Source organism: Mus musculus, chromosome 10 (genome assembly GCF_000001635.26).
Source record: "Mus musculus strain C57BL/6J chromosome 10, GRCm38.p6 C57BL/6J".
In the NCBI taxonomy this organism is placed as follows: Eukaryota; Metazoa; Chordata; class Mammalia; order Rodentia; family Muridae; genus Mus; species Mus musculus.
This window is the reverse complement of record NC_000076.6, coordinates 117,811,720-117,839,459: the sequence shown is the minus strand read 5'-3', so window position 1 is coordinate 117,839,459 and position 27,740 is coordinate 117,811,720. Positions and strand designations below refer to the sequence as shown.

The 27,740-nt window shown below is 42.1% G+C and overlaps 1 protein-coding gene across 1 annotated transcript in view; it reads left to right on the top strand.

Annotated features, from left to right (window-relative positions):
• Positions 1-24,863, top strand: part of Rap1b (RAS related protein 1b) — a 31,378-nt gene extending 6,515 nt beyond the window's left edge. Inside the window, exons 2-8 of the mRNA NM_024457.2 lie at positions 14,786-14,866; positions 16,591-16,659; positions 17,814-17,870; positions 18,858-18,998; positions 20,851-20,994; positions 22,000-22,116; positions 23,680-24,863. Of these exons, the coding sequence (NP_077777.1) occupies positions 14,810-14,866; positions 16,591-16,659; positions 17,814-17,870; positions 18,858-18,998; positions 20,851-20,994; positions 22,000-22,086 (555 nt within the window). The 5' untranslated portion in view covers positions 14,786-14,809 and the 3' untranslated portion in view covers positions 22,087-22,116; positions 23,680-24,863. The remainder of the gene's footprint in view (positions 1-14,785; positions 14,867-16,590; positions 16,660-17,813; positions 17,871-18,857; positions 18,999-20,850; positions 20,995-21,999; positions 22,117-23,679) is intronic.
• The last annotated feature ends 2,877 nt before the right edge of the window (positions 24,864-27,740 follow it).

The following is a 27,740-nucleotide window of genomic DNA, read 5'->3' as shown; positions in this document are numbered from 1 at the left end:
TAGTTTGAAAATGAAGCCTCACCCTGTGTGCACGTCTATTTGATATGACTCCAAGGAAAGTGATTCCGTCTCAGGAGCCCACCCAGCCACTTGTCTTTAGGTTTACTGTTATTTTGTACCTGTGGATATTTTACCTGCATGTTTGTGTATGCACACCCTCAGAGAGGGCGTTGAATCTTCTGTAACTGGAGTTGAAATAGATGTTTGTGAGCCACCAACTGGGTGCTAGGAATTGAACTGGGTCCTCAGCAAGAGCAGCAAGTACTTGTAACTACTGAGTCATTCCTGAACTGCCCATATATGTACATATGTATGTATGCGTGCTTGAATGTCTGTGCACTACATGAGTGCAGTGTCCCTGGCTGCCAGAAGATGGCATTGAATTCCCTCGGACTGGAGTCAGAACCTGTTGTGAGCTGCCATAAGAATGCTGGTCATGGAACCCTGATCCTCTGGGAGGGCAGCCAGTGCTCTCAACTGCTGAGCCATTACTCCAGCCCCTGACATAGTGTTGAAAACAACAAACCTGCTTGTTGTCTTAGGGCAAGTAATAACAGTATCTATGGATGATTGTAAATACTCTTGAGGAAAAATTGGGGTTTTGAAAAGCTTTTCTCAGCAATGGGCACTTGATAGCCTTAGTGTTGAGGGAAACCTCTTTCTGTGAAACTAAGGATCATATGAAAAAAAAAAAGTCCACAGTGAAATGAGCCATTCCTGAAGATTTAACAGGAAATCTTGAGTGCTGGGACTTCATTTCAGAATCCTTAATGGTATGTGATTGGCTTGTTGAAGTTTCTTTGCAGGCTTCACGTCTTTGGTCACATAACTTTAGATAATTACTTCTAAAGCTTATTTCTGGTTTGGCTTGTCACTTCTTTTGCCTCTGGCCTCAAACTCCTGGGCTTCTGTGATCTGCCTACTTGACCCTGAGTAGCTGTGGCTGCTGACAAGCTTCCACTGTACCAGCTTCATATTGCTTTTAATTTGTTTCTTTGGCATGAGAAAATTTGATATATCTACATTAAACAGACATTTTTCAAAAAGGCTTCCTGATGGCACTGTTTTTGCTTTTGAAAAACTGCTGTTTCTTTTCTGTGTTTATACTAAAGAACAATCGTGACAATCTTGTTAAACAGTGAGAAGTTTTGTTTTTTGTTTTAATTTATTTTATTTAAACAGAAGTTTTAAAAGATTAGAATCACCTAGATCTAGATCTGTTAACTAGCTTCAGGTTGTGGAGGCTGCTAGGTGGTGGGTGAGTCAATTGTGGGTTCACTGCTGGCTAATCATCTTAACTTACGTTTTAGTTCTGGGGGTCAAAACTGAGGGTCTAAGGTAAGAGGAATCAAGGTTTCTGGGGCCTCTGATCTCATGGTAGAGTAGAAGGAGAAAGAATGACTGTGAATTGTAACCAGATCACTACTAACTACCAAAGTGGGCCACCTGGGAAACTTACAGATAGAAAAAGACCCTAACCTGTAACCTCTTGGTTATTATTTAAGCTACAAAGGAATAGATTGGTCTATTCTTCAATACTTCTGTAGAAAGTAGTATCTTATTTTTTTTTACATGACTATCCTTGCCAAAGCAAGACTTGAAAAAAAGCATGGTTAAAAAGCATCCAGCAAAGTAGTTCAGCAAGGTTAAAGACACCATCCCACCAAGCCTGAGTAGATGCTTAGAACCCACATGGTGGGGACAGCTGACTCCCTCAAGTTGTCCTCAGACTTCCCATGCACACCATTGCATGTTTTTGTGCATGCATGCACACACAATTAAATTTTAGTTAAAAGTGCTCAGCTATTGGGATCTGGGGGTGCTCTTGCAGAGGACTTGGGTTTGGTCCCTAGCGGCTGTCTGACTCCAGCTTAGGGTCCGATGATTTGACTTCTTCCTTGGGAACAAAGCACTCACATGCACATACCTACCCACACACAACACAATGAAAAATAAAAAATAAATTGGTTAGAAACCCATACTTGCTCCTTTCCACTGAACACTTTCGTGAAAGGCAGAGATTATATGATGTGAAGAGAACTCAGGTCATTGAACAGCGCTCTTCAGAGGACAGGGACACCAGAGAGCAGGACTGCGGCTTGATTTAGAGAAGGAATCGATGTTCGGTGTCCACTTCAGGGATTGAGACTAAAGAACTTCTGCCTGCATAAGCTAACCCCGGTGAGGGAGGAGAGTTAAAGTAACTCTGCTTGTATGAAGTAGTTAAGTGCTCGGGTGTCCTAACGGTTCTGAATTAGGGAACATACTGAAGTCAGATTTTATGACCAGGACATCCAAATTCTTCACAGGTTGCCACTAAGTACTATTTATGCAGTCCTGGCTAGTGAGATTTCTTCCATTTTAGCTAGCTTTTATACACTTGTGCTTTTTCCCTTTCAGTAAGCACTGTCACTTGAATCATAGGCTTTACTGGCTCCGTTGTTGTTGTTGTCGCTGTTGTTGTTATGGTTGTTATTGTTGTTGTTGTCGCTGCTGTTGTTGTTGCTGCTGCTGTTCTTAAGATTTTGGAGCTTCCCCGTGTAACAGGGTCTGCCCTTAAACTGAAAATCCTCCTGCCTCAGCTTCCTGATGGGATTACAGGTGTGTACACCGTGGCAAGCCGTTTGCAAGCTTTTAGTGACAAAAAAAACACGTAACATTTCTCTGGAGTGTGAAGTGTTCTTGTTCGTTGGCTGAGTGTTTTGTTTTGTTTGGGATGGTGAGTTGGAGTTTTTACTGACCTTGAGTTCCTAGCAGTCCTGCCTCAGCCTCCTGAGTCCTGACATTACAGGCAGTGTCACCAGGACTACTTTTTATCTGTATGTGCCTGGGTGTATGTGTATGACCCACGTTGTACAGATGCCTGCAGATGTCAGAAGAGGTGCGCAGAGCCCTGAAACTGAAATTACAGGAAGTTGCTAGCCACCCAGTGTGGGTGCTGGAACTTGGGCCCTTTACTAGAGTGATACATGCTTTTAACTGCTGAGCCATCTCTCCAGCCCTCCATTTTAAAAACTTAAATGAAAAAAAAAGTATATAAAGAATTGAAAGCAGGCCTTTAATCCTAGCACTTGGGAGGCAGAGGCAGGAGAATTACTGAGTTCAAGGACAGCCAGGACTACAATGAGAAACCCTGTCTCAAAAAAAAAAAAAAAGAAAAGAAAAGAATTGAATGCTTTGTCTTTGAGGATTGTCATAAGCAGCTACTTGCACTCCTTTGAAAGTGTTAAGCTGATTGTATTTGACTATGTTGTTTCTGGTTTTGTTTTGTTTTTCTGAGATGGGGTTTCTCAATTTGTAGCTTTGATTGGCCTGGCTGACCACGGGCTGGCCTAGAACTCAGACCTCCTCCGTCCCTGGATTGTTGGTAGGTATTTTCATACTGAGACCTGAGGTGACAAAGTACTGTGCATATGAGGCATGAGCAGTCCCACTAACTGAGATGAACACGGCAGAAATAGACTCACGTCAGTGCTTAAGTAGTAAAAGCAATTTACAACAGAGCAGGGTTTGCCACCGAAGCAGATGTGAAGCCTGGTATATTTGGGATTGTTTAGAAATTTAGAATTAGTTTTGCGATGGATTAGAAAGTCTTTGATAATAATGTCTTCTTTGAAAAAGACATTAAGATATGAAAATGTTACTTTCAAGCACCTTAAAAGCAGATAACTAGAAACTCACAGGCTGGTAGAGATCAACAGTGGGTGTCTTCCTCAGTCCCTCGCCAGCTTAACTTCTCAGGAAAAGGCTTTCCTGAAGCTAGAGCCTCCACATTCTGCTAAACTGCCTGGCCAGGAAGCCTCAGGGATGCGCCTGTCTCCCCTCCCACTCCTGTGCTGGGACTACAGGCACACTCGGGCTTTTATGAGGATGCTGGGGATCCTCATAAAAGTCAGGTCCCTGTGCTCACACCACAGTTGACTGGCTAACCGTTTCACCAGCACTCCCAAGGAATATCTGAACCTGCCAGGGCAAGGCATGGTGTGTCGGTGAATCTTCAGGTTCTTAGTATTGAAGAACATCCTGATGCCGTAGTTAACAAGGGTCCATTTAACTTTCTGGAGATAATTAAGGCTAACCTGTACATATTGCTTCCTGTCTTTTGTGGGGTGTTTTTTTTTTTTTAATTGAAAGCTGTTATCTTAAACAGTTTTTAAGTCTTATAATTTATAAAACTACCATATCATCATTTATTTCCCTTAGAAATCATGTCAATAAGGTTTCTAAGGGTTATAAAATCCACTTAGTTATAAATAAGAATTCAAATTAGGATAAGAATAATATAAGATAATACTAACACAATTTCTGTTTAAAAACCTACAATGGAGAACTGGCAAGACAATGGCCAGGAAGGATCCATGTGCTGGAAGGAGAGACCCAAGTTCCTAAAGTTGTCCTCTGACTCCCATAGGCAGATAAACTTTGCTGCCTGTGCTCTTGCATATGTGTGTGTGCATGCATGAATACACATGGGGTAAAAGAATTTTTCTTAAATCCTTCATGTGGGGCTGGAGAAATGACTTGGCAGTTGAGAGCACTTGTTGCTCTTCTAGAGGACCCAGGTTCAACGCCCAGCACCCACATGGTGGTTCACAGCCTTTACTAACTGATTCCAGGGCATCTGACAGATACCCACCCTTTGCTGACACCCTTGGCCCCTGGCATGCAGGTGGTACAATACATTATGGAGGCAAACATTTGTGACCATAAATGTAAAATGTAAAATAGATTTTAGTTTTTCAATCCCTGACAGAGCCACCGTGTATATGGACAAGAAGTGAATAGCTGAAGTGGATACTTTGAAACTCAGAATTGTTAACAGAAGTGTCTGTCCAGTGTCCTGTTGTCTCTGTGCTCTGCTGATTGTCACAGATGACCATCCATCCAGACTATATATGCTAGTGTAAAAAATGTTAACCTCTATGGGATCTGTCCAGTGTCCTGTTGTCTCTGTGCTCTGCTGATTGTTACAGATGACCATCCATCCAGACTATATATGCTAGTGTAAAAAATGTTAACCTCTATGGGATTTGGGGGTGAATAGATTTGGCAGGAAATAAATGTTTTAAAGATAGCTTATAAAAAATTCATCTTTTATTTTATGTGTATTTGCCTACCTATGTATGTGCACAATGTATGTGCCTGATGCCCTCAGACACCAAAAGAGAGAGAATCAGAGCCTCTGGAAAGGGAGTTAGAAAAGACTGCAAGCCATGGTGTTTTGTGCTGGGAGATGAAACCTGTCTTCCCAAGTACAGCAAGAGCTCTTCTTCACTGAGCCAGTTCTCCATCCCCCAAACTGCATTCTGTTTCCTAGTAATTATGCAGGTAAATAAGGTGTTGTGTTTGTACCGCTGGAGGGAAACAATTTATGGCACCCCCTTTCTGTGAGTGGCCTTAACTGCATATCAAAGGCATCTTTGAATACACGGAGAAATATAAAAGACCTGTTAAATTAATCAAGCCAATGTGGATAAGTGGCTAGCATAAGCTACTGATTACATTGAAATATTAAATTAGTAGAAAATTATGGGAAGTACTTTTGCTTCCACTGCTTTTTGTTTCATGGTTAGTTTTCTCTTTTGCACTTTCGGCAGATTTACTAGTGGATTAATATTAGGAATATCCTGGTCTTGAAGTTCCTTTTAGAATGTGCCTATATATAATTGTGCATATATAAATCCACAATCTAAAACCAAGACATTCTCTTGGTTTCTTAGTGCATTTGGGGACAGTCATCTGAGACATGTCACTTGGTCCTAGTTATGTGGTAATGAGAATGGAAAGATTTCTGTAGCCATAGTTTCTAGTCCCGTGGAAGACACTGGAGATATATATTTTTTTTTTTTCATTCATTCATTCCTGAATTCGGCCTTTTGCTGAAACAGACTATAAATGAGTTTACCCATCCTTGTGTGAGGTGTAGTGTGTTGTAAAAACTAGATGTTTATAGTAAGAAGTATGTGTGGTGTTCATCCATTCACAGAAATGGGTGTGATTTGTTCAGAACTCCCTCCTCTTAACTAATAAATCTGTTATTACTGATAGCCTGATTTCTGATTTCTTAGACCTTTGCTCCAGTGCTCCAAACTAGAGTTAGAACTTGCTTAAGATATGTAAGTGCACACTCTTCTGTCAGTGTCGGGGGTGTCTTTTGGTTCATGAGTAGTAGCCATGTGCTTTGGATGGTTGCACTGAATTATGGAAACCAAGGACATCATGGGCTTTCTTCTTCTCTCTGCACCCCCAGCAAGCTATTCCTTTGGAGTTTTACCGCTACCATCCATGACTTACATGAGCTTAAACATGAGTAGATGTAAATTACCGAAGAATTGACGGTGGAGATCTGAAGAATTAGGACGTCTTTTTCTATTAAGTCAAGGAAATCTTTACAAAGCAAAAAGATAGTTCATGTTTCCTCTCAGACAAGTTTTCATCTTTCTTTGCAAAGTTTAACCCTGCTGTTCCTGTCCCTAACCCACAGTAGACGTTGCTAAGTGTGTGTGTGGGGGGGTTCTCTCTCCCTATTCCTCTCCCCTCTCTCTTCCCCTCTCTTTCTCCCCCTCTCTCACTCCCCCCCCTCTCTTTTTCTCTTCCCCTTTATCTCTCTTTCTTCCCCCCTCTCTCCCTCCCCTCACGGGTGTGTGTGTGTGTGTGTGTGTGTGTGTGTGTGTGTGTGTGTGAATTTTTCCCTTCAATTCCCTTGGGTTGGAGCTGCTCATAGAGACAGGCAGCTAATATCTTTTGGGGGGAGGGAGGGTATTTCGAGACAGGGTCTTTTCTGTGTAGCCCTGGCTGTCCTCGAACTCACTCTGTAGACCAGGTTGGCCTCGAACTCAGAAATCCATCTGCTTCTGCCTCCCAAGCGCTGGGATTAAAGGCGTGCGCCACCACTGCCCAGCAGGCAGCAAATAACTTGAGTTGATGTTTGAGCTCTATACCAGTTTGTCTCCACTAAAGTAATAGGCAGAATCTTCCTCATCTCTTTAAGGGTCTATACTACAGGACATAGGCCTGCAAGCCTCTGTAAAGGGCAGGATAATAATTTAGACTTTGTTGACATCCTTATCAGGGCCATTCAGCTCTGCCATTTTAACCTGGTGACAATCAAAGATGATGTTCATTGAATGGCGTGACTGTGTTCCAGTCAAGCTGTTTCCAAACACAGCTTGCAGCTGCTGGAAATGCAGCTCAGTGATGGAATGCTTGCCCAGGAGATGCCAGGTTCGACCCCTAAGTATCTTTTCTGTTCCAGGCTCTGCATTAAGTTTTAATTATACAGCATTGATCATGACACCTAGACCCTAGTCCACAGGATATTTAATTGTCTTAACTTTAACTGTTAGTGTGCATTGGGACAAACTCGAGACAATTTATGCACGTCACACAGCCTGGAGGGAATTTTATCCTGTGTTCATTCTTGTGTTTGTTTTGTTTTATGGGCAGGATCTCAACATGTGGCTCTTACTGTCTAGAACTCAAAAAGATCCTCCTGCCTCTGTCTCCTAAGTGCTGAGATTAAAATTTGTGCCATCATCACGGCTAACCTAAAAGCAGTTGTTATGGTGAGGTAGGGATGCCTGCCCCTGTGTGTGAGACCTCAGGCAAACACTGGAGGTGCTGTGTTCTGTAGCAGTGTAGCTACCCAACTGCAACTTCAGTGTGCCTTGACCAGCAGATGCTGTGCTATCAGCAGACACTTAGTATCCAAGCAATGCTGTGGAATCAAGTTGAAACACCAGCTTTCTTAAAGGTCCTTTGGTCAGTTTCTTGCAGTTTCCTCTATATGGTATATTGTTTGTGCTATATTATTTCTGGCCCTTTTTTTCTGATTTTCATTATTATAAAGCGGGTTTCTGTTCCGAATTGGGGCTCATGTTTTAAAAATAGGCCATAAGCCAGACGGTGGTGGTGCACGCCTTTAATCCCAGCACTTGGGAGGCAGAGTCAGGCAGATTTCTGAGTCCCAGGACAGCCAGGGCTATACAGAGAAACCCTGTCTCGAAAAATAAAAAAACAAAGCAAAACAAACAAAAAAAAAGAGTAGTCTATATATTGATCTTAATAAAAATTCACAATAATTTGGATGTGTCATTTTGTTGCCTGCTATTAAATTACTACTAGATACTTGTACTATTAGAATTCTTACGTTGATTTTTAAGTATTTTCCGTTTCTCAATATAACATACTACCCTTTAGGTTGTCTGCTGAGTCAAGGCCCCTGAGCGGTTTTCAGAGCAGAGCTTTTTCCTGTGTTCCTGTAAATACTTGGTGTTGTTTCTTTCCTCTTCCTGTGCCTGTGTGATGGTCAGGCTTCATTCTGAAGAGTTCTAATTCCATATTAGACTTCCTCTGATACCTTTGTTCCTTTTGGCCTTGGTATATTCTTTTCTATTGAAACGCTGTAGTTCTCTATAAGTCAGTTCCTGGTTTCCACTTGAAGTCTTCATTGTGTTTCTCATAGCACACGCTCCTCCCACCTTTGGTGGCACTGCAGTTTGAACCCACACCCTGATGCTAGGTTACAGCCAAGCACTGAGCCATATCCCTCGCTTAGTCTCTGTTTTGTCTTTCCCTATAAGGCTTCTTGAGAGCAAGTGTGCTCTATTCCCTTTTATAACTAAGACATGTAAGACCAAGTAGATGCCTATCAACATATATTTTATTCTGTAGCCATCTTTTTTACATGCCATTGTTAGTGGACTTTCCCAAGGCATTAGAATACCCAGTAAGTAGTGTTGCTTGGAGGGCACTGGGGCACTCTGGCTTTTAAATGTCTAGTGTCATATTTTGGCTTTACTAGAACGTGATCTGATTCAGAAATTTTGGTTGGAAACTATATATAGCTTATCGGGTGATAGCTTAATGAAATGTGAAGTAGCCTAAAAGTTCCCCCTCTTGTTTTTCCCAGTGGTTTAACTATTGACCACAGACATATATGGAGTGTAGATCTGTGCTTAGGAAGGTCTGTACCTCCTTATTCCTTAGGCTTGGCATTTGTATGTGTTTCTGTTATATAAATCATAGGATGCAAAAGTTAATATCTTTCAATAATAGCAGATATGTAACTTACAGTAAATTGGCTGCTAACCATTGCAGATTGTATCAGCAGATAAAGCTAGGGCTAGAGAGAACTCAACAGTTAAAAGCACGTGCTGCTCTTGCAAGACCTGGGTTTAGTTTCCAGTGTCCACATGAAAGCTCACAACTTTGTAACTTCCATTCCAGAGGTGAGGAACTTAGACAATATACATATATTCATGCAAGCAGTCGTACACATAAAATAATCTTAGAAAAATAAGACCAAGTAGAACATAACTGTTCAACATGCCCCTACACCTGATGGCATTGCCGGAAGCAGAGCTGGCAGCTAAATACACTGATTGCACAGGTAGTCTCAGAACTTCAGAGAGGTTGACATGATAAAGAGGATCCGGATTTAGGCCAGGCTAGGCACAAGGCCCTGTAAGAAAGGAAGAGAGCAGGAACAGAAACCAAAACCAAAAATACGCATGCTTGCTGAGGCAGGAGGATAGTGTTCCAGGCCAGCTTGGGCTATGTGAGAGTTTGTCTTACACAGAAACATTAATGCCGCCTTGTGATCATGGAAACTCAAGTATATAATGGACTTGTGTGTTTGGTTCATCTTCCTGTGTCATACTTTTTCTTTGTCAAAAATAAGTCTGCACAAAATGCAGTGGAGAATGGAAGATCCTGATGGGTCACCAGTACTGATTGCCTCCTCCCAGACCGTTGCCTTTACAATTGGATGCTTTTTGTTTCATTTCCTTTCTTGAGGTCTATAGTCTAGCCCATACTGGCATAAACCCTAGATCCTCCTGTCTCAGCCTCCTGACTAGTGAAATTACCGACATGCCACCACATATATCATAGCTAAAATGTGTGTGAGTGCAGGCATGTGTGTGGCACACCTTGACATGCAGAGGTCAGAGAACGGCCTCCAGTGTCAGTCCTCATCTTCTAGCTTGTTTGAGACTAGGACCTTTTGTTGTTTGCCACTACCTTTGCAAGACTAGTTGACTTGCAACCTCTGGGGACCCTGTCTGCCTTCATCTTGCTGAAGAGCACTGGAGTTACAGATAGTGGCTACAGTCCCCAGCCTTTGTATGGGTGCTGGGAGTCAAACTCAGGTGTCACAGCTGACTGGCAAGTGCTTCAGCCATGTGTCTCCTCAGCTTTTAGAGTCCATGTGTCTCCTCAGTGCTGCTTTTAGAGTTCCTTGGCTGTCTGAAGTCAAGCACTGTGAACAGCTAGGTAGCTAGGATCTCTAGAACAGCGGGTTAATATTCACTCTCTGCTTACTTACTGTGTTGCTCAGTCGCTTAACATTTTGGGCACTGTGTTTCATTTGATCTTCGAAACTCTGAAGGGATTCTGTTAATCCTATCCGTTAAGGAAGTGACACATACAGAAAGGCCAAATAATGACAAAGGTCATGCCCAGTCCAGCATTAACTTTTACTGTATTTTTCTAGTTTATCATAAAAATTACCTTAAACCCTTCCTGTCATAGTCTACTATCTATAGCAAGTAGTAAATTAATATTCATAATGCAGTTATCTAAACTGTCCTGCACAGGAAGCCTGACAAGTAAGTGCACTTGCCTGGAGAGCTAGCAACGTGTCTAATAAGAAAAAAGGGTTGGGTTGTTTGTTTTGGATTTTTGTTTGTTTGTTTTGGGTCAGGGCCTTGTTTATCTGGTCACTCGGCTGAGAGAAGCCTGTAGTGCAGTTAATGCATTCCCTGCAATCAGGTCCTGAACGCAAAGGTGACGTGTGTAACAGAACTGGAAGACATGGTCTTGAGTTGCAGGTCAGGTTTTGTTCCTGAAGATTTCAGTAAAAGATTTGGCAGGATTGGTTGGGATTATAGCTCTATTTACTGGAACTGTTAATACTAACCCATGAAGTGGTAGGAGAGACCTTTTCCCTATTTGTGGTACTAAATCTGGTCAGAACGGACAGAATGCTGTAAGCAGCTTCATGTTGGTTGGTTCTTCGTTATGTTTGGTTTGTGAGGCCGCCTCACTGTGGCCCCGACTCCCCCGTCCTGCTGCCTCAGCTTCCCAAAAGCAGAGGCTCCACTACACCTGGCTAAGAGTTTTATTTTTGACAGGAATCTGGGCCTCTTTTTTTCTTGAAAGATAATTTTTAAACCTGCTCAGTCCTGAATTCTGTTACTGTGCCCAGCAGGTTAGGCTGTGTGTCCTGACACTGAATTAGTTAAAGTTTTTGGAAGCGAAAGGAGACGTTGGTGATCATCAGGAACCGTTGCGGTGCTACTTTGGGACTTGGAGGCGGAAAGAAGTCAGGCATCATCTCACTTGCAGAGTTTAGTGGGAGAAGTAGCATCCCTTGACATCAGGAACTAGTAGTTAAGGGGTTTTACTTAGCCCTTTGTAATTTAACATCGAAGAATTCCAATTGAGGGAGGAGAGTTAAACTAAACAACTTGAGGATAAGAAAACTGCTTGTTACCGACATTCTAAGGGGAGCATTTGTAGCTACTTGTAGACTCTTTGGCATAGAATTTTACTGGAAAAATAATCAGGCATAATCAGGCCTTTAAAATCTTGCTTTTTGAGGCTGAAGAGATGACTCTGTGAGTTAACATACACAAGAAGACCTGAGTTCAACTCCAGCACCATACCCCACTTTGTCCTTTTTATACTTCCCAAGCTTAATTCTCGTGACCGTTTCCCTCCCTCCCCCCTCCCCCAATTTGGATGATAGTTGGAGAGAAAGCCCTGCTATTGCCCTATTTAGAAATTAGAAAAAAGGGTTTTCACTGAATGAAGCATCTTGGAGATTTTTGGGTTACCAAGCCACAAGGAAGAAGAAAATGTAGCTCTTTATATCTTCCTTTGGTTGAATACTCAATACTGTTAATAGGTTTCCTAGTTATGGGCAGTGTATGTGTAGGCAAATTGTGACATTATAGTCAGACCTTTAAAAATCTGTATCATATTTGAAAAATACACAAAAACATATTGAGGCGGTGCTTTCAGAGAGGGTTTTTTATGTAATTCACGCACGCACACACGCACGCACGCACGCACGCACACACACTGACCAGTGTGTCCCTAAGGAAGATTTCTTAATAAGTTTCAGTTTTCAGAACATGTTGGGCTGTTTGCATCCCCTGTCTTGATGCTTTTAACTGCCTTCATAAGTGAGGGGTAGTTCAGTTGGTATAGCTAAAGTTCTAGAACATGTCTCCACAGATTCCCTAAGGTGTGCAGCCTGTTTCTGACACAGAAGGAAATGTAGCTGTGGTGGTGTGTTTATGACAAGAAGATATTCCCACCATCAAGAAAAAGTGCCTTGTAATAATTCAATCCTCTAAACCTTGATGAGAGTATAGGGTACTTGGATGCTGGCATATGGCAGACCTTAACCGCATACTTAAGAGCTACATGTTTCACAGGCTATAATCTATTCCTACAAATTAAAGTGTTTCCTGTGCTTACACTTTAAACATAAAGAAGTGTCTTCCTTACACACACATCTCTAATCCCACCCAGCACTGAGGAAACTGAGAATAACTGCGAGTTCGAGGCCATCCTGGTCTGGAATGAGACCCTACCACTAAAAAACAAACAGGAGAATAAAGGTTTCCCAGTAGATTGTGAGGTTCCCCCGACAAAATATCTGTTAGAAGGCAAAATGATTACAAACTGATAAAATGATTGTCACCATCAGGGTTTTATAGGTGATCCAGGTGAAGTTTGAGCTTAGTCCCTCATGTTTGCCTGAACTGATGGTTGGTTTTACTCATCTTCAGTCCCCAATGGGCCAGCTTGAAAAGCTTATGGGGCCTTTTCCCTGCGTTCTCTGTAACAGGTGAAAGCAAGACCACCCAGGCCAAAACAAATGTGAGACAAAACCTCACAGATAGATGAGCAAAGAATCAAACAGTGTTGACAAGTGGTTCCACTCACAGTGCGAATCAGAAAGCCAGCTGCCTTCTCCATAGGCTACTTGGTTACAAGTCTTGCTGTAGCAGGTCAGGGAGATGAGCTCAAGGAGTCAGATGAGAGCCTCTGACAGTGCTGCTAGACCTGGGGAGCTTTCTGAAGTGAGGCTGTGAGGGTCTTCAGCATGAGAAGGCAGGAAATACTAAGCATACAGTTATTACTTACTTAAGCAAAAAACTGACCATACTAGAAAACTGCCTCCCCTGGGCAGAGCAGACTGCTGCTTTTATGATTTGAGGTAAATTATGAAACTTAAAGATTGGCAAACTTGCAGAGGCAGGAGTAAGTTATCATGGACTGCAGAATGGAAGAACTGTAGAGCTGGGATCTTACAGTGTGGCTCAGGTTAGCCTCAAGCCTGTGTCTTAAGAGTTCTGAGATTGTAGGGATGCGCCATCGTGCCTGGATGCTGTGTTTCCAGTTCTACATGTCACAGTCATTTTTCTAGAACATTGTCCCAGGGAACAGGGATTTTCCTCTATTCGTTGAGTATATGCCTGTTCTCAGCTACTTACAGTTGATAGTTGTATGTGGTTCAGGTTGTTTACTGTTGTCTTAAGATGGTTTGAGAAAAGAGGGGTAGGTATGTCATGTTAGCTTGTAAGTCGTAAAAAGCTCTTAGTGATGTTTCTCAGCCACCACCCCAACCCTCTTTTTTTCTTCTCCTTTTCCCTTGGATATTCTAATTGAAATTATTATTAATGCTTGCTTCTAGATTCTTGGGTCTTAATTAGTAAATTGAAGGAAGTGCACATAGATTGCATACTAACAAGGGAAAAGCAGAGCAATAGTACATGTCAGGTGTGCTGCAGAGACATGAGTAGGCTTTCAATTAGGAGGACCCAGGGCTCCAGGTCGTTGTCCCGGGCCTTGCTTTATGGGCTCTTGGCAGGAGAGGAGGCGTTTGACTGCAAAGGGAATATGAGGCTGTGGGGTGGGGTCTCTGTTTTGCTTGGCTGGTTTTGCTCACTGCCTTTCTCGTGATGCATCCAGTTTTAATCATATACAATGCCCAGCTATGGGTAAACATAAGATGGTACTTAGGAATTCTCTAAAAGTTCACTGAGCACAGTTTGCCTTACTGCACAATGTCCCAAAACTAGTTCAGGGCAGATCTGCCCTCTCATGCTATTCCTAATGTATCTAGGATTATTCTCTGTCCATGACACAGGGCTTCTTGAGACTTGCTAGGGGAGATTTAAAAACATACCCTGTTGTTTGTGGTGGAGCGTGCTTGTAGTTGGATGCAAGTTGTGGGTCTTTGGATGCTCACAGTTGGGGGCGAGGGGAGTCTTAGAACTCCCTGTGGCTAGTGCCTGCTCTGGTGCAGGTCAAGAAGGGTATATGGGTCGCCTAAACAGAGTGGTGTCACATGCCCATAAGCTATTTACTATACTTCTCTGCCCCAAAAAGAGGGAACTAAAAAGTATTGTCTGTAACTCTTTGTATCTTCCCTCATTATTATTATGCATGTGTGTGACATGCATGTGTGAGTACATGTACCATGTGCATCATCACATGTGGGACTATCAGGATAGCTTTGTGGACTTGGCTGTTGCCTTCCACCTCTACATGGATTGATTATCAGACTCGAGTTGCCAAGGCGTTGACAGCAAGCACTATACCGAGACAGCACGCACTTTGAACCTAACTCTGTAGAAAACTTGCACAGTGCTCCCATGGGAATCTAGTCTAGTAATCATTTTATGTAAAGCTGTTAGTCTGGCTGTCTTATAAAGAGCACATAAATACCAAGACTTAAAGATTGTTTTCCTTCTTCTTTAACCAGGTACTAAGTGTGACAGTGTGCACCATGCGTGAATATAAGCTCGTCGTGCTTGGATCAGGAGGCGTTGGGAAGTCAGCCCTGGTAAGTCGTTCCTGCCCAGTGGAAGCTTTTCACTTCACTATGGTCTTTTCTACTGAGGTGGCTTTTGTTTTGTTCTCATATTTAGTAGTCAAATGGAAATCTTGACTTTAAATTCCTACTTCTGCCTTTACATAATTCTGGGAATGCTGGCTGAGGTTGCAGCTTTAAAGGCCACGTCCATTCCTATAGTGATGTGGATAGAACCAAGGGCTTCCCGCAGGGGGCAGAGCACTCCAGCCAAGCTACAGCTCAGCTTTTGTTGTTTATGGTTTTGTTTCCTGAGACAGTTTTTTCCGGGTACACTAGACTGGCCCTAACCACGTGACAGTCCTCACTTGTGCTGGAATTAGAGGTGTGTACACCACACCCAGCTCTTGTAAGATATGATTTTGGTTATTTGTCTTGGTCTGATTAAGGTAAGATCCCATAACTTGACAAGAAATATAAGATTTTTCTTGTAATTTTAGACAATTATTAGGTGTATCTGCATAGCATTTATGTTATATGAGAATTAAGTTTAAGCTTTCCAGAGAGTAGCGGCCTACACATGTGTGTATATTTGCATGTTAGTGCAATATAGAGAAATTGAGGGTTTTGTTTAAATTTGTAAGTGTGTGTGTGTGTGTGTGTGTGTGTGTGTGTGTGTGTGTGTGTATTTGCAATTAGTCTTTTTTCCAAGCCTTTCTCTATGTAGTTTTGTATTGTTTAATGGGCATCTTTTCCCTAGCAAGGGTTAGCTTTAGAAGAAACAGTTGGATGTGATGAGGGAGACAGACAGAGTTAGCTTAAGTAAATCAGAATTTAGCAAAGAACCACAAGAACACAGACCAAGAGAATGGTGGTGCACTCCTGCAAGCCCAGCACTTGAGGCCAAAGAGAGATCCAGAGTTAACGGCCAGCCTGAGCTACATGGGACTGTGTTTCAAAACAAACGTAGATTGACTTTCTCTTTACTGCCGATAAGATAAACCATCTTACTTGGTCTTTTTAAATGGCCACCTAATGCTGTGCATGGTGGTGCATGCCTTTAGTTCCAGCACTCAGGAGGCAGAAGAAGGTGGAGCTACGGGAGTTGAAGGCCACCTGGTCTCCAGAGTGAGGCCCTCGACAGCAAGGCCACACAGAGAAACCCTGTCTCAAAGACAGACAGACAAACAAACAGACCGCCTGTGTAGGATTTAACCACCCTTAAATCAGACTGAGAAGTGTATACAATATTCATTTGCTTTTTTGTTTGTATCTGCAGTAATGGGGAGATGTGTTGACTGTGTTTATGGGTTAAAATTACAGTGCCAACACTGCACAAATGCTCTTTGAGTCACTGTTGTACTCACTGTATAGATGTGTAGTAAGTGGTTGTTAACACTGTGTAGTTAACAGCGACAAACTTTATATGATCAGTGCACACGTGGTCTGGTTTGTCCTTATCCTGAATTATTTTTGATCCATAGTTGGTTATGGAACCCACAGATACAAATAGTTAACTGTAATTTAAAACTACAGATTTAAACTGAGCATAGTGGTGCAAGCACATAATCTAACACTTGGGTAGGAGAGGCCAGAGGGTCACTGCAAGCTCCAGGCCAGAGTGCTCTATGTATTGAGTTCCAGACTAGCCTGAGACACATGGTAAGACCCTGCCTCAAAAATAAAATTAAGAAAAGTTTACAGATTCAAATGTGTTCTTCTTTTTGGAATATAATGTTATTTTAACTTTTTCCCAGACTGTACAGTTTGTTCAAGGAATTTTTGTTGAAAAATATGATCCTACGATAGAAGATTCTTATAGAAAGGTATGTTACTTTTTAAAGGCCTTTAGGTTTTAATACAAATGTAAAGACTTATTTTTTAGTTTTTACTTATCAAATGTTTTATATAAATTAAAATGAAAAGATGTTTGTTAGTGGAGTGTTCACGTGCTATCTCTTGTCATTGCTTGCCTACCACCGTCAGCAATTCATAAGCACTTATACACACGAGTGAGTAGAACGTTTACATTTATTCCAACCTCAGAATTGTGACTTGAGTGTCAGTTCACGCAGCAGGCCCGTGTTCCCAGGCCCCACTCACTGGAAAGACTGATAGCCTTCAGCTCTCTCACTCTTCTGGAGGCAGCCTCCAGTGGGCTTCCCATCCTTGCTGCTTATCGCCTCCTTGGCCCATACTGCCGCAGCAGAAAAGTGAGTGCCGGTGTTTGCTAGCACAGCACATGTGCAGACAGACTTACTTTAGTAGTGGGAGTTGACTCTCTACCTTTTATTCCTAGAAAACATTAGAAGGGAAAACACGGATACGCACTTTATTTCATTGTTGTGACACTGCTTCCTTGCTTCCAGAAAGTGTGTTCTAGTGTGACAAGACAGTAGAGTGTCCAGAGAAGTAAAGGCATCACAGGGTGTTACGGGCGGGCTGACTCGCAGTCACGCTGCCCTGTTGAGCTCTTGCCTTCCTGCTTGGCTATTCTGAAGACATTTCTATTCCAGAGTCAGTGTTGAGCCCCATTGTGGAGTGACTTACTGGGACATGGGGTTGACACCTGACTAGGATTTGGGGTGCTTTGAAGACTGTGATCCTTCCTGTTCTCTTGCTGTGGTAGAACGGGGGACATAAAGAAGGAAGTGTGTGTCTGGGCCTACGGTCCGTCGTGGCAGCAGGCCGCAGGCATGGCAGCAGAGAGCAGAGCAGAGAGAGCACGCTGAGTCTCGGGAGTGTGCTTCTGCCACTGCTAGACCAAGTGGGAGCCACGTGCTCATATGCCTTAAACTACCGTGCCATTCCTAGGAAACACCACCACAGTGACTTAGGTAGTTTTTAAGTATTGCTTGATATGACCCTGTAAAGATCCTATAGCTTGTTACCTGTTGTGCTTTTTACTGTTGTGGATATTTTAAAGTAGTTTTGCATGCATAAAAAAATAAAGGACTATTTTCATTATTTTTTCCTTTAGCAAGTTGAAGTAGATGCACAGCAGTGTATGCTTGAAATCTTGGACACTGCAGGAACGGTATGTAAAATAAAATTATCAAAGATACGCAGTGTATAGTGCTGGTTTTTTAAATGTTGCACTTTCTAAATGTAATATGCCAATAGCAAATGTTTTAAATGCTGGAGTGGACATTTCCATGGTCTGCTTGTACTGGTCCACTTAAGACAGACTTACTGTTATTTCAGGTGGTGTTGACAATGCGTGGTGCACATTGATTCTTTGACGCTATGAAATTGTTGTTTGGTAGCTGTCCTCAGAAGTGCTCTGACGTAACTGTCAATTCTGTTACTATCATGAAATGCCTATAGCCAGCTAGCTTTGTAAATGTAGGTGTGTTTTATTTTGTTCCGGAGGTGCAAGGTCTAGGAACTGAGTCTGGTGATGGCTTATGTTCCTGACAGAACCTCAAGGCCACCAGTGCATAACAAGTGACAAGGCACAGGAACATGCATCCACGTGTCTCTCCCTCTCCTGTAAGGAGCCTGTTCCCCTAACAACTTGAATCCTAATTGCTTCCCAAAGGCCTCACTCTTAACGTCCATGGAATTAAGTTTCTGCCTCTGGATACCTCAGAATGAGGCTTCAGTTTTGGCATATGAAGCCTTTGAGACTATTCAGTCATTGAGACCATAACAACCAATTAGATTTGTAGGTATTCAAAAGTAAGGGAAGGATTCTGGGTACAAAACCATCAGACATAGTGAAGAAGTGTAGAAAAATACAGTAAAATACAAATTTCCATGCAGACAGCCCCACAGAATGATGGCTCTGTCATGCTGTACCTCTGGGATAAGACGAGAGTGCTCAACACTTGATGGTAGGTTAAAGGCTGCTCTTAGAGACACTGTATTTCTGTTCCAGTTGAACATCTGTTGTATGTACGTCTGTGGTAAGACTTTAAAAGAACTAATATAATCTCTCCAGCAGTATCTTGCTGTAATGTGTAGTTTTAAGGAGTGTTACGTGATGATTTTCTAAGCTGGTATCTTGTACCTCCCACCACAGGAGCAATTCACAGCCATGAGGGACCTGTACATGAAGAACGGACAAGGCTTCGCTCTGGTTTACTCCATCACAGCACAGTCGACATTTAACGACTTACAAGATCTAAGAGAGCAGATTCTGCGGGTTAAAGACACTGATGATGTAAGCAGACTTAGTCATGAAGACTTAGGTTTATTCCAAACCTAGTTAATAGTCAGTTTTAAAATTTAAATATTCTCTCAACTTAATTAGTTTTTTTGATACAGGGTTTCTCTGTGTAACCCTGGCTGTCCTGGAACTCACGCTGTAGACCAGGCTGGTCTTGAACTCAGAGATTTGTCTGCCTCAGCCTTCCAAGTGCTGGGATTAAAGAGACCACCACCCAGCTTGCCTTTATTTTTTTGCTCCTGCTTTTTTAAAAGCAGTTTAAGTGTTTGCTGCTCAGGCATGATCTCCTTTTTGATCTCGCCACACCAGAATTACCACCTGCAGGCTTTGTGTCTCTGTTTCTAGACCATGAGTATGTGGGGAGGGAGAAAGCTGTGTGTGGCCACATTCACGGTAGACTTAACAGACTCTCCCTATAGCCCAGGCTAGCCTTGAACTTGGAGTGAGCCTCCTGCCTTCTTCCCCCAAGTGCTGGGTTGATGGGCAAAATGCTTTGAAAGTAAGATCTAGCCACATTTATCTATGACCATATATATGCCTAAATATGTCTCTGTATTGGAAAGGAACATAATGGTAAAGACAAACAACCAATATGTTCAGTTCTAAAACATTAAATTTAGGTGTCCCTGCAGAGTGAAGTGTAATGGACTCTAAAATCTATAGATTTCACAACGGTGGCTTTAATTCCTCATTACCTGTGGCATAGGTTCTTAAGTTTGTGTGATCTTATATCAAAATTTCAGTAGGAATTGCTACAGAACCTTTGACTCACGAGGCTAGTGTAGGGCTTGAGAATTTGCCTTTTTGACAGGTTTGTTGGTGATGCTGCTGCGGATGTGAATGCCACACTTTAATGACCATTGTAGCGCTGGGCGGTTGGGTGTGCACTTATTCCTAGCAGGTTCCTGGACAGCCAGAGCTATAAGTGAGACTCTTAGCTCAAAACAAAACAAAATAAAAAACAAACAAACAAAAACAGAAAGAAAGAGACAGGCAGACAGACAGAAAAGAAAGAAAGAACGAACCAATCATAGAGTTAAGTGAACTAATATTGAAAGAGCTAAGTGCCTTTATGGTGGATGCTGTCATTTTCTGCACTTCTGTTTCTTTTAAAGATTTTTTTTTAATGTTTTTATGTGTCTGAGTGCTCTCTCTACATGTATACCTGCATTTCAGAAGAGGACATCAGATCCTATTATAGGGCGGTTGTGAGCTGCTATGTGGCTGCTGGGAATTGAACTCAGAAGCTCTGGAAGAGCAGTAACCAGTGCTCTTAACCACTGAGCCATTTCTCCAGCCCCTTTCTGCACTTCTGTAACTGAGAATCTGCAAGTTTTTGTTTTTCTGCAATTGCATTATTGTTTATTTAAAAAGTATCTTTTAAAATGTTAATGGCCACTAGTGGTTTGCATTACTTTCCCCGTACTACTCTTTTAAAATTACAAACATTAGATCTAGCCCAACTTGAGAGGCCATTAATAAGTATTTATTTGTACTAAGTTGATTTATTTTGTCATAGACTGTGAAATGAGAGGTTACACTTAGGACGTGAGAAGCTGAAATTTCTGCTTTAGGGACCTTCTTAATTTCCCCTTTTTGTATTGTGTAATTCAGTAACCGTGTGTCAGGAACCAAACAAACGTGAAGTTGGTTCACACCCTTAAACATTTTGAAGTGTTGAAATCTGCCAGCTTTTCATGGTAACACCCTTTGTACTTCCTATTAAAAAGGTTTTTTGATTACTGTGATTGGGTCCGCTGTGGTATGAATCTCCCCTCTGTTGTAAGCACCTTATAGCTTGGTCGTATTGTATAATTGTCTTTTTCCCTCATGACTGTCTTCGCAGGTTCCAATGATTCTGGTTGGCAATAAATGCGACTTGGAAGATGAAAGAGTTGTAGGAAAGGAACAAGGTCAGAACCTAGCAAGACAGTGGAACAACTGTGCATTCTTAGAATCCTCTGCAAAGTCCAAAATAAATGTTAATGAGGTATGTGCATGTGTACTTAGAATAGCTTCTTAGGCTCAGTGCAGCATCTTAAATTAATGGAGAGGCGGGGAGGTGGCTGAGCCCCGAGGCGCTTACTTACTCTTCTGAGAACCCGGGGTTAGTTCCCAGGACTGACATGGTGACTCATGACCATCTGGAACCCAAGCACCCTCTTCTGATGTCGCTGGGAGCCTGCATGCTCACTGTGCACATAAACTCATGCATGACCCAAACACACACATAAAAATAATAATTTTTTGCCAGATGGTAGTGGCACATGCCTTAAATACCAACATTCAGAAGGCTGAAGTGGGTGGATCTCTGAGTTGGAGGCCAGCCTGGCCTACCAAGCAAATTCCAAATAGCTGGGGCTATACTGAAAAACCTTGTCTCCAAAAATTAATTAATTAATTTTTAAAGAAAAGTATTACAAAGAACTCTAAGTTAATATATGCTCTTATAGGCCAAAAAAAAAAAAAAAACTTGTCTGGCATATGCATGCATATGAGTAACAATATGTTGGTTTAAGGGAAAGTTAGGCAGAAGGCCAGTTTTAAAAACCATTAATTTCATTGAGTATTTGAGAGTTTATATAAAGGCTAAAACTCAGAAAGATAGTGTGGTCCTTGAAGTAGGTGACGCCCCATAGATAGCAAGGCACAAAAGACGCGCAAAGCCAAGCCGTCTGAGACAGTAAAGGGCTTCTTTGTTGTAGGAGAGCTAACTGCATTAAGTAGAATTCTTCAACTCTTACTTTAATAGAAATGGTTTTAATTTTCTCAGAAAACAAAACAAAACCTGGTACTTATAAGAACACTGGCTTTACACTCCTTCTGCAAAAGAAAACGTGGAGATTCCTTTACAGCTGTGGAAATTGCCAGGAGTTTTTGTTTCTCTTTTTCATTTTTGGGTTTTTTGAGTTTGTTTTCCCTCTTTAAAAAAACAAGTGGTGGTGGTAATAATAATAATAGTAATTATAATAATAATAATAAAATATGTTTGCAGATCTTTTATGACCTAGTGCGGCAAATTAACAGAAAAACTCCAGTGCCTGGGAAGGCCCGCAAAAAGTCATCGTGTCAGCTGCTTTAATGTACTGAATGCATTGTAGCTCTGAGCCAGGTACGTTGCATTCACCTCACTAAATGATGTTTAATCCTTACAGATAGATATCAGGACTTGGTGTGGAAATCCTGGGGACTCAGATTACATGTTCATTTACATATTCATCAGAAGTGAGGGGCTTCGCAGGAGTGAACTTGGTTGTTCAGCACATACTTCTATCCTGGGGACCCTGAAAGCTTCTGATCAGAGCCAACCTTCTCTTCCCTCTTAGTTATATTTAGATAATTGAGACACAATAGAAGAGGGAGACAAGCTGTTGTAAGATGTGCATGGTGTGCCGACAAGGGCTTGTGATCTCTGCTCACTCAGGAGGACAAGCCTTCAAGGCAGGAACTCAGTATCCCTGCTTTACAGTTGCGACGGCCAGGCACAAACTAGGCTCTCTGCTTAACTCTAGGATCAGGATGATAAACAGTGCCAAGCCCTGCAGTTGGTGACCCAGGCAGAGCCAGGGTTTCAGCAGATTGCCCAGCTTCTGAGTCCATGCCCAGTGCTGTGCTGCAGTAGGTTCTGAAGAGGCAGACGACGGCACCAACTGCCATTAAATCGGAGCATAGGGCAAGTCTGTCAGAGTCTGAAGTGCTGAGCTGTGAGGTGCAAGAAGGCAGTGCTGGAGGAAGAAGGGTCCTCACTCAGCTGGGTAGGAGGAGAACCAAAGGGAGACGAAGGGCAGGGCACCTGGTGGTGGCAGCGGCAACATCGGCTGTGCACAGCTTTAACCCCAGCACGAGGGAGGCAGAGTTCCAGGACAGCCAGGCCTTCACAGAGACCCTGTCTCCAAAAAAAACTTAAAATACAAAGGAAACGAAGATTTTTTTTTTCAAGTTGTTAATACTGCTATTTGTCTGTTAACCCTAAATCTTCTAGTAAGATTGGTTTGACCATAAATTTTAATGTGATTTTTTCCCCTTGTTTTTGATTTATTGATTTATTTCTGGGGTGTGTGTGTGTGTGTGTATGAGACATGTGTGTGACATGTGTGCCTGATGTCCAGGGAGGCCAGAAGAGGACCCGCTGACATTGGGGTTACTGCAGTAGTGAGCAGCTGTGTAGTGCTGAGAATGGAACCTGAGTCCTCTGGGAAGTATCCAGTGCTCTGCACCATTGCGCTGTCTCTCTCGCCCCCATTTTCTTTGCTTTTTAATCTTCGGAAGGTAATACAGAAATTTGCTTTTTGTCTAGTTGATTTGGTTTTTCAAGACAGGGTTTCTCTGTGTAGCCCTGGCTGTCCTAGAACTCACTCTGTAGACCAGGCTGGCCTCGAACTCAGATCTGCATGCCTCTACCTCCCTAAAGCTGGGATTAAAGGCAGGTGCCACCACAGACCTGCACAGAGCTTTTTTTTTTTTTTTTTTCCTTCTATTTTTGGCCTAGGGTTTTCATTGGTCTGGCTTCTAGGACAGCAGCAGTATGGAGTGCCATCTTTTTTGGAATAAAGATACAAAAATGTCTTAGCTGCCATTAATATGAAGACTAGAAAACAGCAAGACTTTATCTTGCTGTTTCCTTTCGTTCTTTATTGTACTGTTTCTGTTAACGCGTATTTTTCCCCTTCCACAGGTCTGAAGAACTGTTGCCCAATTCAGCAGTGCCAGCATTCCAACTTTGTTAAACCTACCAACATCTTAAACGGACTTTCCTGTGGTGGTACCCTGAGAGGCGGATGAAAGCTACTCTGTCAGTTTGCACATTCTAATCACTTTCCAGTATCACGAGAGATTTTTACTTATATAATAGTTCTAGAGTATGCAGCTGGTAAAACCAGAGGCTACATCCAGTATTACTGCTAAGAGACATTCTTCATCCACCAATGTTGTACATGTATGAAAATGGTGTACTGTATACTTTAACACACCCCATACTTTGTATTGGAGAGTACAATAATGTAAATCCTAAAAGCACCACTATTTTAGCATAATAAAAGAAAGTCCAAAGAGCTCCTATATAGACTACTCCAGATAACTTTGCTTCTTTGATACTTGTAGCTTATTGTAATTTTTTTTAAATTCAAGGTCATTATCATTGTATTATACAAAATAAGCGCTTTGATTAACACAGCTATATAGTTTTTTTAATTTTTCAAAAACCTGTGGAGACAGTGATCTTGTCTTTAAAATATGATAGTCCTTTCAGTATAATGTCTTAGATTAAAGACGTTGCCTTTAATATCTGTTGGGAAGGAAATGTCCAGACTTTTCAAATCTCCTTATTATATGTTTCCTTTTTTGTTTACATAGGGAACAATGTTTATAGTTGTGTGTACAGTGGGGGTCTACAACAAGAAGTGTATATTTTCAAACAATTTTTTAATGATTTAACAATTTTTGTAAATCATTTTCAGGCTTCTGCAGCTGTAGATTCTCACTGTGACTCCCTTGCTTGCTCATGCATATGTGTGTCTGCAATACCAAATATACAGGTTTAGTATCTGCCTGTTAGTGATTGTTTCCCATGTGTAACGTTTCGGTTGAGATGTTAACTGGTGGACGAGTACTGTGGATGTGAATGTGGGATGTCATTTTAATCATGTGTAACTGGTCACAAGGCCTAATTTGCAGTAACTATTGCTGTTTTATTTAACAATGCCTTGTTGTTTTGTATGCATAAATGTTTGGGTGTAAAGATTGTGTGTCCATCCAACAGGGAGCCACAGTATTTAAATTGACCAACCTGATGTTACAACGACTTTGAGGTGGCCAAATGTAAACTAAAAGCCTTAATTAAAGTGGTGCAATTTTGTATAACTTAGCATCCGTAGTTCAATAAATTTGGATTGCCGTGCAAGGGCTTGCATTATAGTTACTTGCCACTGAATGTGTTTTGTGTAATGTTTTAACAGTGCTAGTAAATAAATATGGGTTTACCTTTTTAAATGTAATAGGTGTTATTTTACACAGTGTGATTTCATAATTTATACCGTATAGGTAAATCAGACTCTTAATTCCAAGAATGATGAATGAAAGATATCAGGGTTCAGTTTTGGTTTTGTTTTCTTTTCTTTTCTAGAATTGTTTGACTATCCACATAAAACCACCCTTTGAACTTTTCTTTGAGAAAGAATGTTATAAAGCAAGCAGTATTACTTAGGGACAATGCCTTTGGCTGGTGTTCAGTAACTCTGTGGGGAAAGGAGGAAGGATTCAAATACTTTGGGTACTGCACTATGGATTTTCTTTTTTCTGATAGAATACAAATCTTTGGGGAATTAATACACAGAAATTTCCACCATTTATGCTCAAAATATTACTATGGTTATACAATTTTTGATGTGGATTCATGCTACTTTTCTTTTATTATCTCTGTCTTATGTGTGCTATGATTGAACTCTGTGAAATTTATAAAGAAGCTCTTAAACGTTTTCATAGTACTTGCCAGCTGCTGGAGCAACTACTTAGTGGTACCTTCTAGTTTGCAGGTGTGCCAGTCCTCCACACGTGCTGTTTGAAATGGGACATTAAAGGCTTTCGTTTGAAGACGGTCGTACTCGTTATGTATTTAAATTACAGGGCGGCTGCACTGCAGGGCCTGAAGTCAGTGTTGTTCTTCGTGCTCTCGGGTTTTAGTCCTCGAGACATATGGTTTAGTAAAGCCTGGGCTGTTGGGGATTTTTTATATATATAAGCATCTGGGGATGCCTGATTTCACTTTACTATCTTCATCCACTGGCTTAGCAATAGTAAGTGCAACAACCGAGACCAACCCAAGGGCCGCCCTCTTCGAATCCATGCCTGTAAGATTGCTAACCTGGGACACTTGACATTCTGTGCTGGGTGATGTATTGTGGGGCTTACCCTATGCATGTAAAATCCTAAACTAACACCCACTAGCCGTGATAACCCAGTTAGAGTGAATAAAAGAACTGCAGACATCAGATGTGCCACAGCTGTGCCCTAGGTAAGACGGGCTCTGATGGAAAGCACTGAGCTGCAGACAAGGGTCAGGAGCCCAGCGTGACCACTCTAATATAGTAAGTCACCATGTGGGATGCAGAGCCACAGTGAGGGACCCCAGCTATCCACACCCAGCGTTACCCGGTACAGTTGAGCAAACCCGGGGCCTTGTAAGTTGTGGCAAGGTTGCACCACCTGTGTTGACTGTGTCTTGTGCTAGATGAGGATGCTGACAGCATTTGCAGGAGTGAACGCTAGCGTCCTGCTGCGTAATCCTAAGGGCTGCGCTTTATATTTATAGCAAACACCATTTCTCTTGTACAGAAGTAGAAGGTGCATCTGAGGTATGGGAATAACATGTAGGTGGACTTCCCTGAATGGAATAATAGGAAGATAAAAAAAAGGACAAGGGACAGAGAGACCTGTCATGTCCCGAGAGTTGGAGAAGCTGGACTCGGGGGGAAAAACTATTTCCTTTTTTTTCCCCTCTTTTTCACATATCTGTGTAAGAATGTTAAAAACTTACTGTTCTTGCTTTTTTGCACATGTGAGTTGTGTGTAATGCTTTGTAATGCTTTCATGTGTGGGTGCACATGCTGTGTTCTAGTATGTGTGGAGACTAGAGATTTATATCAGGTGTCCTCTGAAGTCACTCCCACCTTACATATCAGGCCGCCATCTCTCAGCTGAAACCAAAGCTTGCAGGTTCTGCTGGTCTAGCCAGCTATCCCCGTTGTCCAGGTCCTCTCTCTACCTCCCCTGCACTGAGATTATATGCAGTCACCCCAGCTACCTGGCAAGCACTGCACCTCCTGCTGAGCCTTCTCATTGGTCCCTAGGCAGCTGTTTGGTTTCTATGTCAGTTCAAGTTTCCCCCCCCCCCCCATTAAGACTGTTTACCATAAATTGACATTAAAAATTCCATTGCAAAGTTAGGTTTTTGGTTTTTTTTAGTCATCTCATCTTAGGTGTGGATTACAAACATAAGGCATTGCTATAAGTCGTCTTTCCAGCTCCTTCAGGATGTGTGTTCATTGAGTGTAAAACTCTAGGCTGGAGGTGTGACCCAGGGTACTTGACTAGCCTGTATAGAGATAGAAGTACTGGGAAATGGGCATGCCCTTTATAGTTAATATTCCTACTGCCTAAAAAATAAGGGTTACCAGTTTGTCTCTCTTAAACTGTTAGTGTGCCTATAATTTTAAAATCAGTTGTAGCTTTATAGTACATCGTACCTGACAAACGCGTGCATGAGCGGTAGGTATGGCGAGTGGAACGTGCTCCTTTCACTGGAGAAGGAAAAATGCACAAGTGTGTTGGGGATGGGGACTGGTGCCAAGGCTGACAGTTGCTGAAGCTCCATACAAGTCCGTCTTTATTGTTATTACTGTTTTGATGGTGGTGGATTTTTGTTGTTTTAGGTTTTTTTGTTTGGTTGGGAATTTTTGTTGGTTGGTTGGTTGGGTTTTTTTCATTTGTTTTTCAAGACAGGGTTTCTCTGTGTAGCCCTGGCTGTCCTGGAACTCACTCTATAGACCACTCAGAACTCAGAAATCCACCTGCCTCTGCCTCCCAAGTGCTGGGATTAAAGGCGTGTGCCACCACCGCTTGGCTTAGCTTTGGTTTTGAGACAAGGTCTTGTTGAGTCCAGGCTGATTTCAGACCTGCTGTGTAGTCAAAGACGACCTTGACCTCTTCCTGGCCGCATTTGCTGAGTGGTGACTGGTGAGG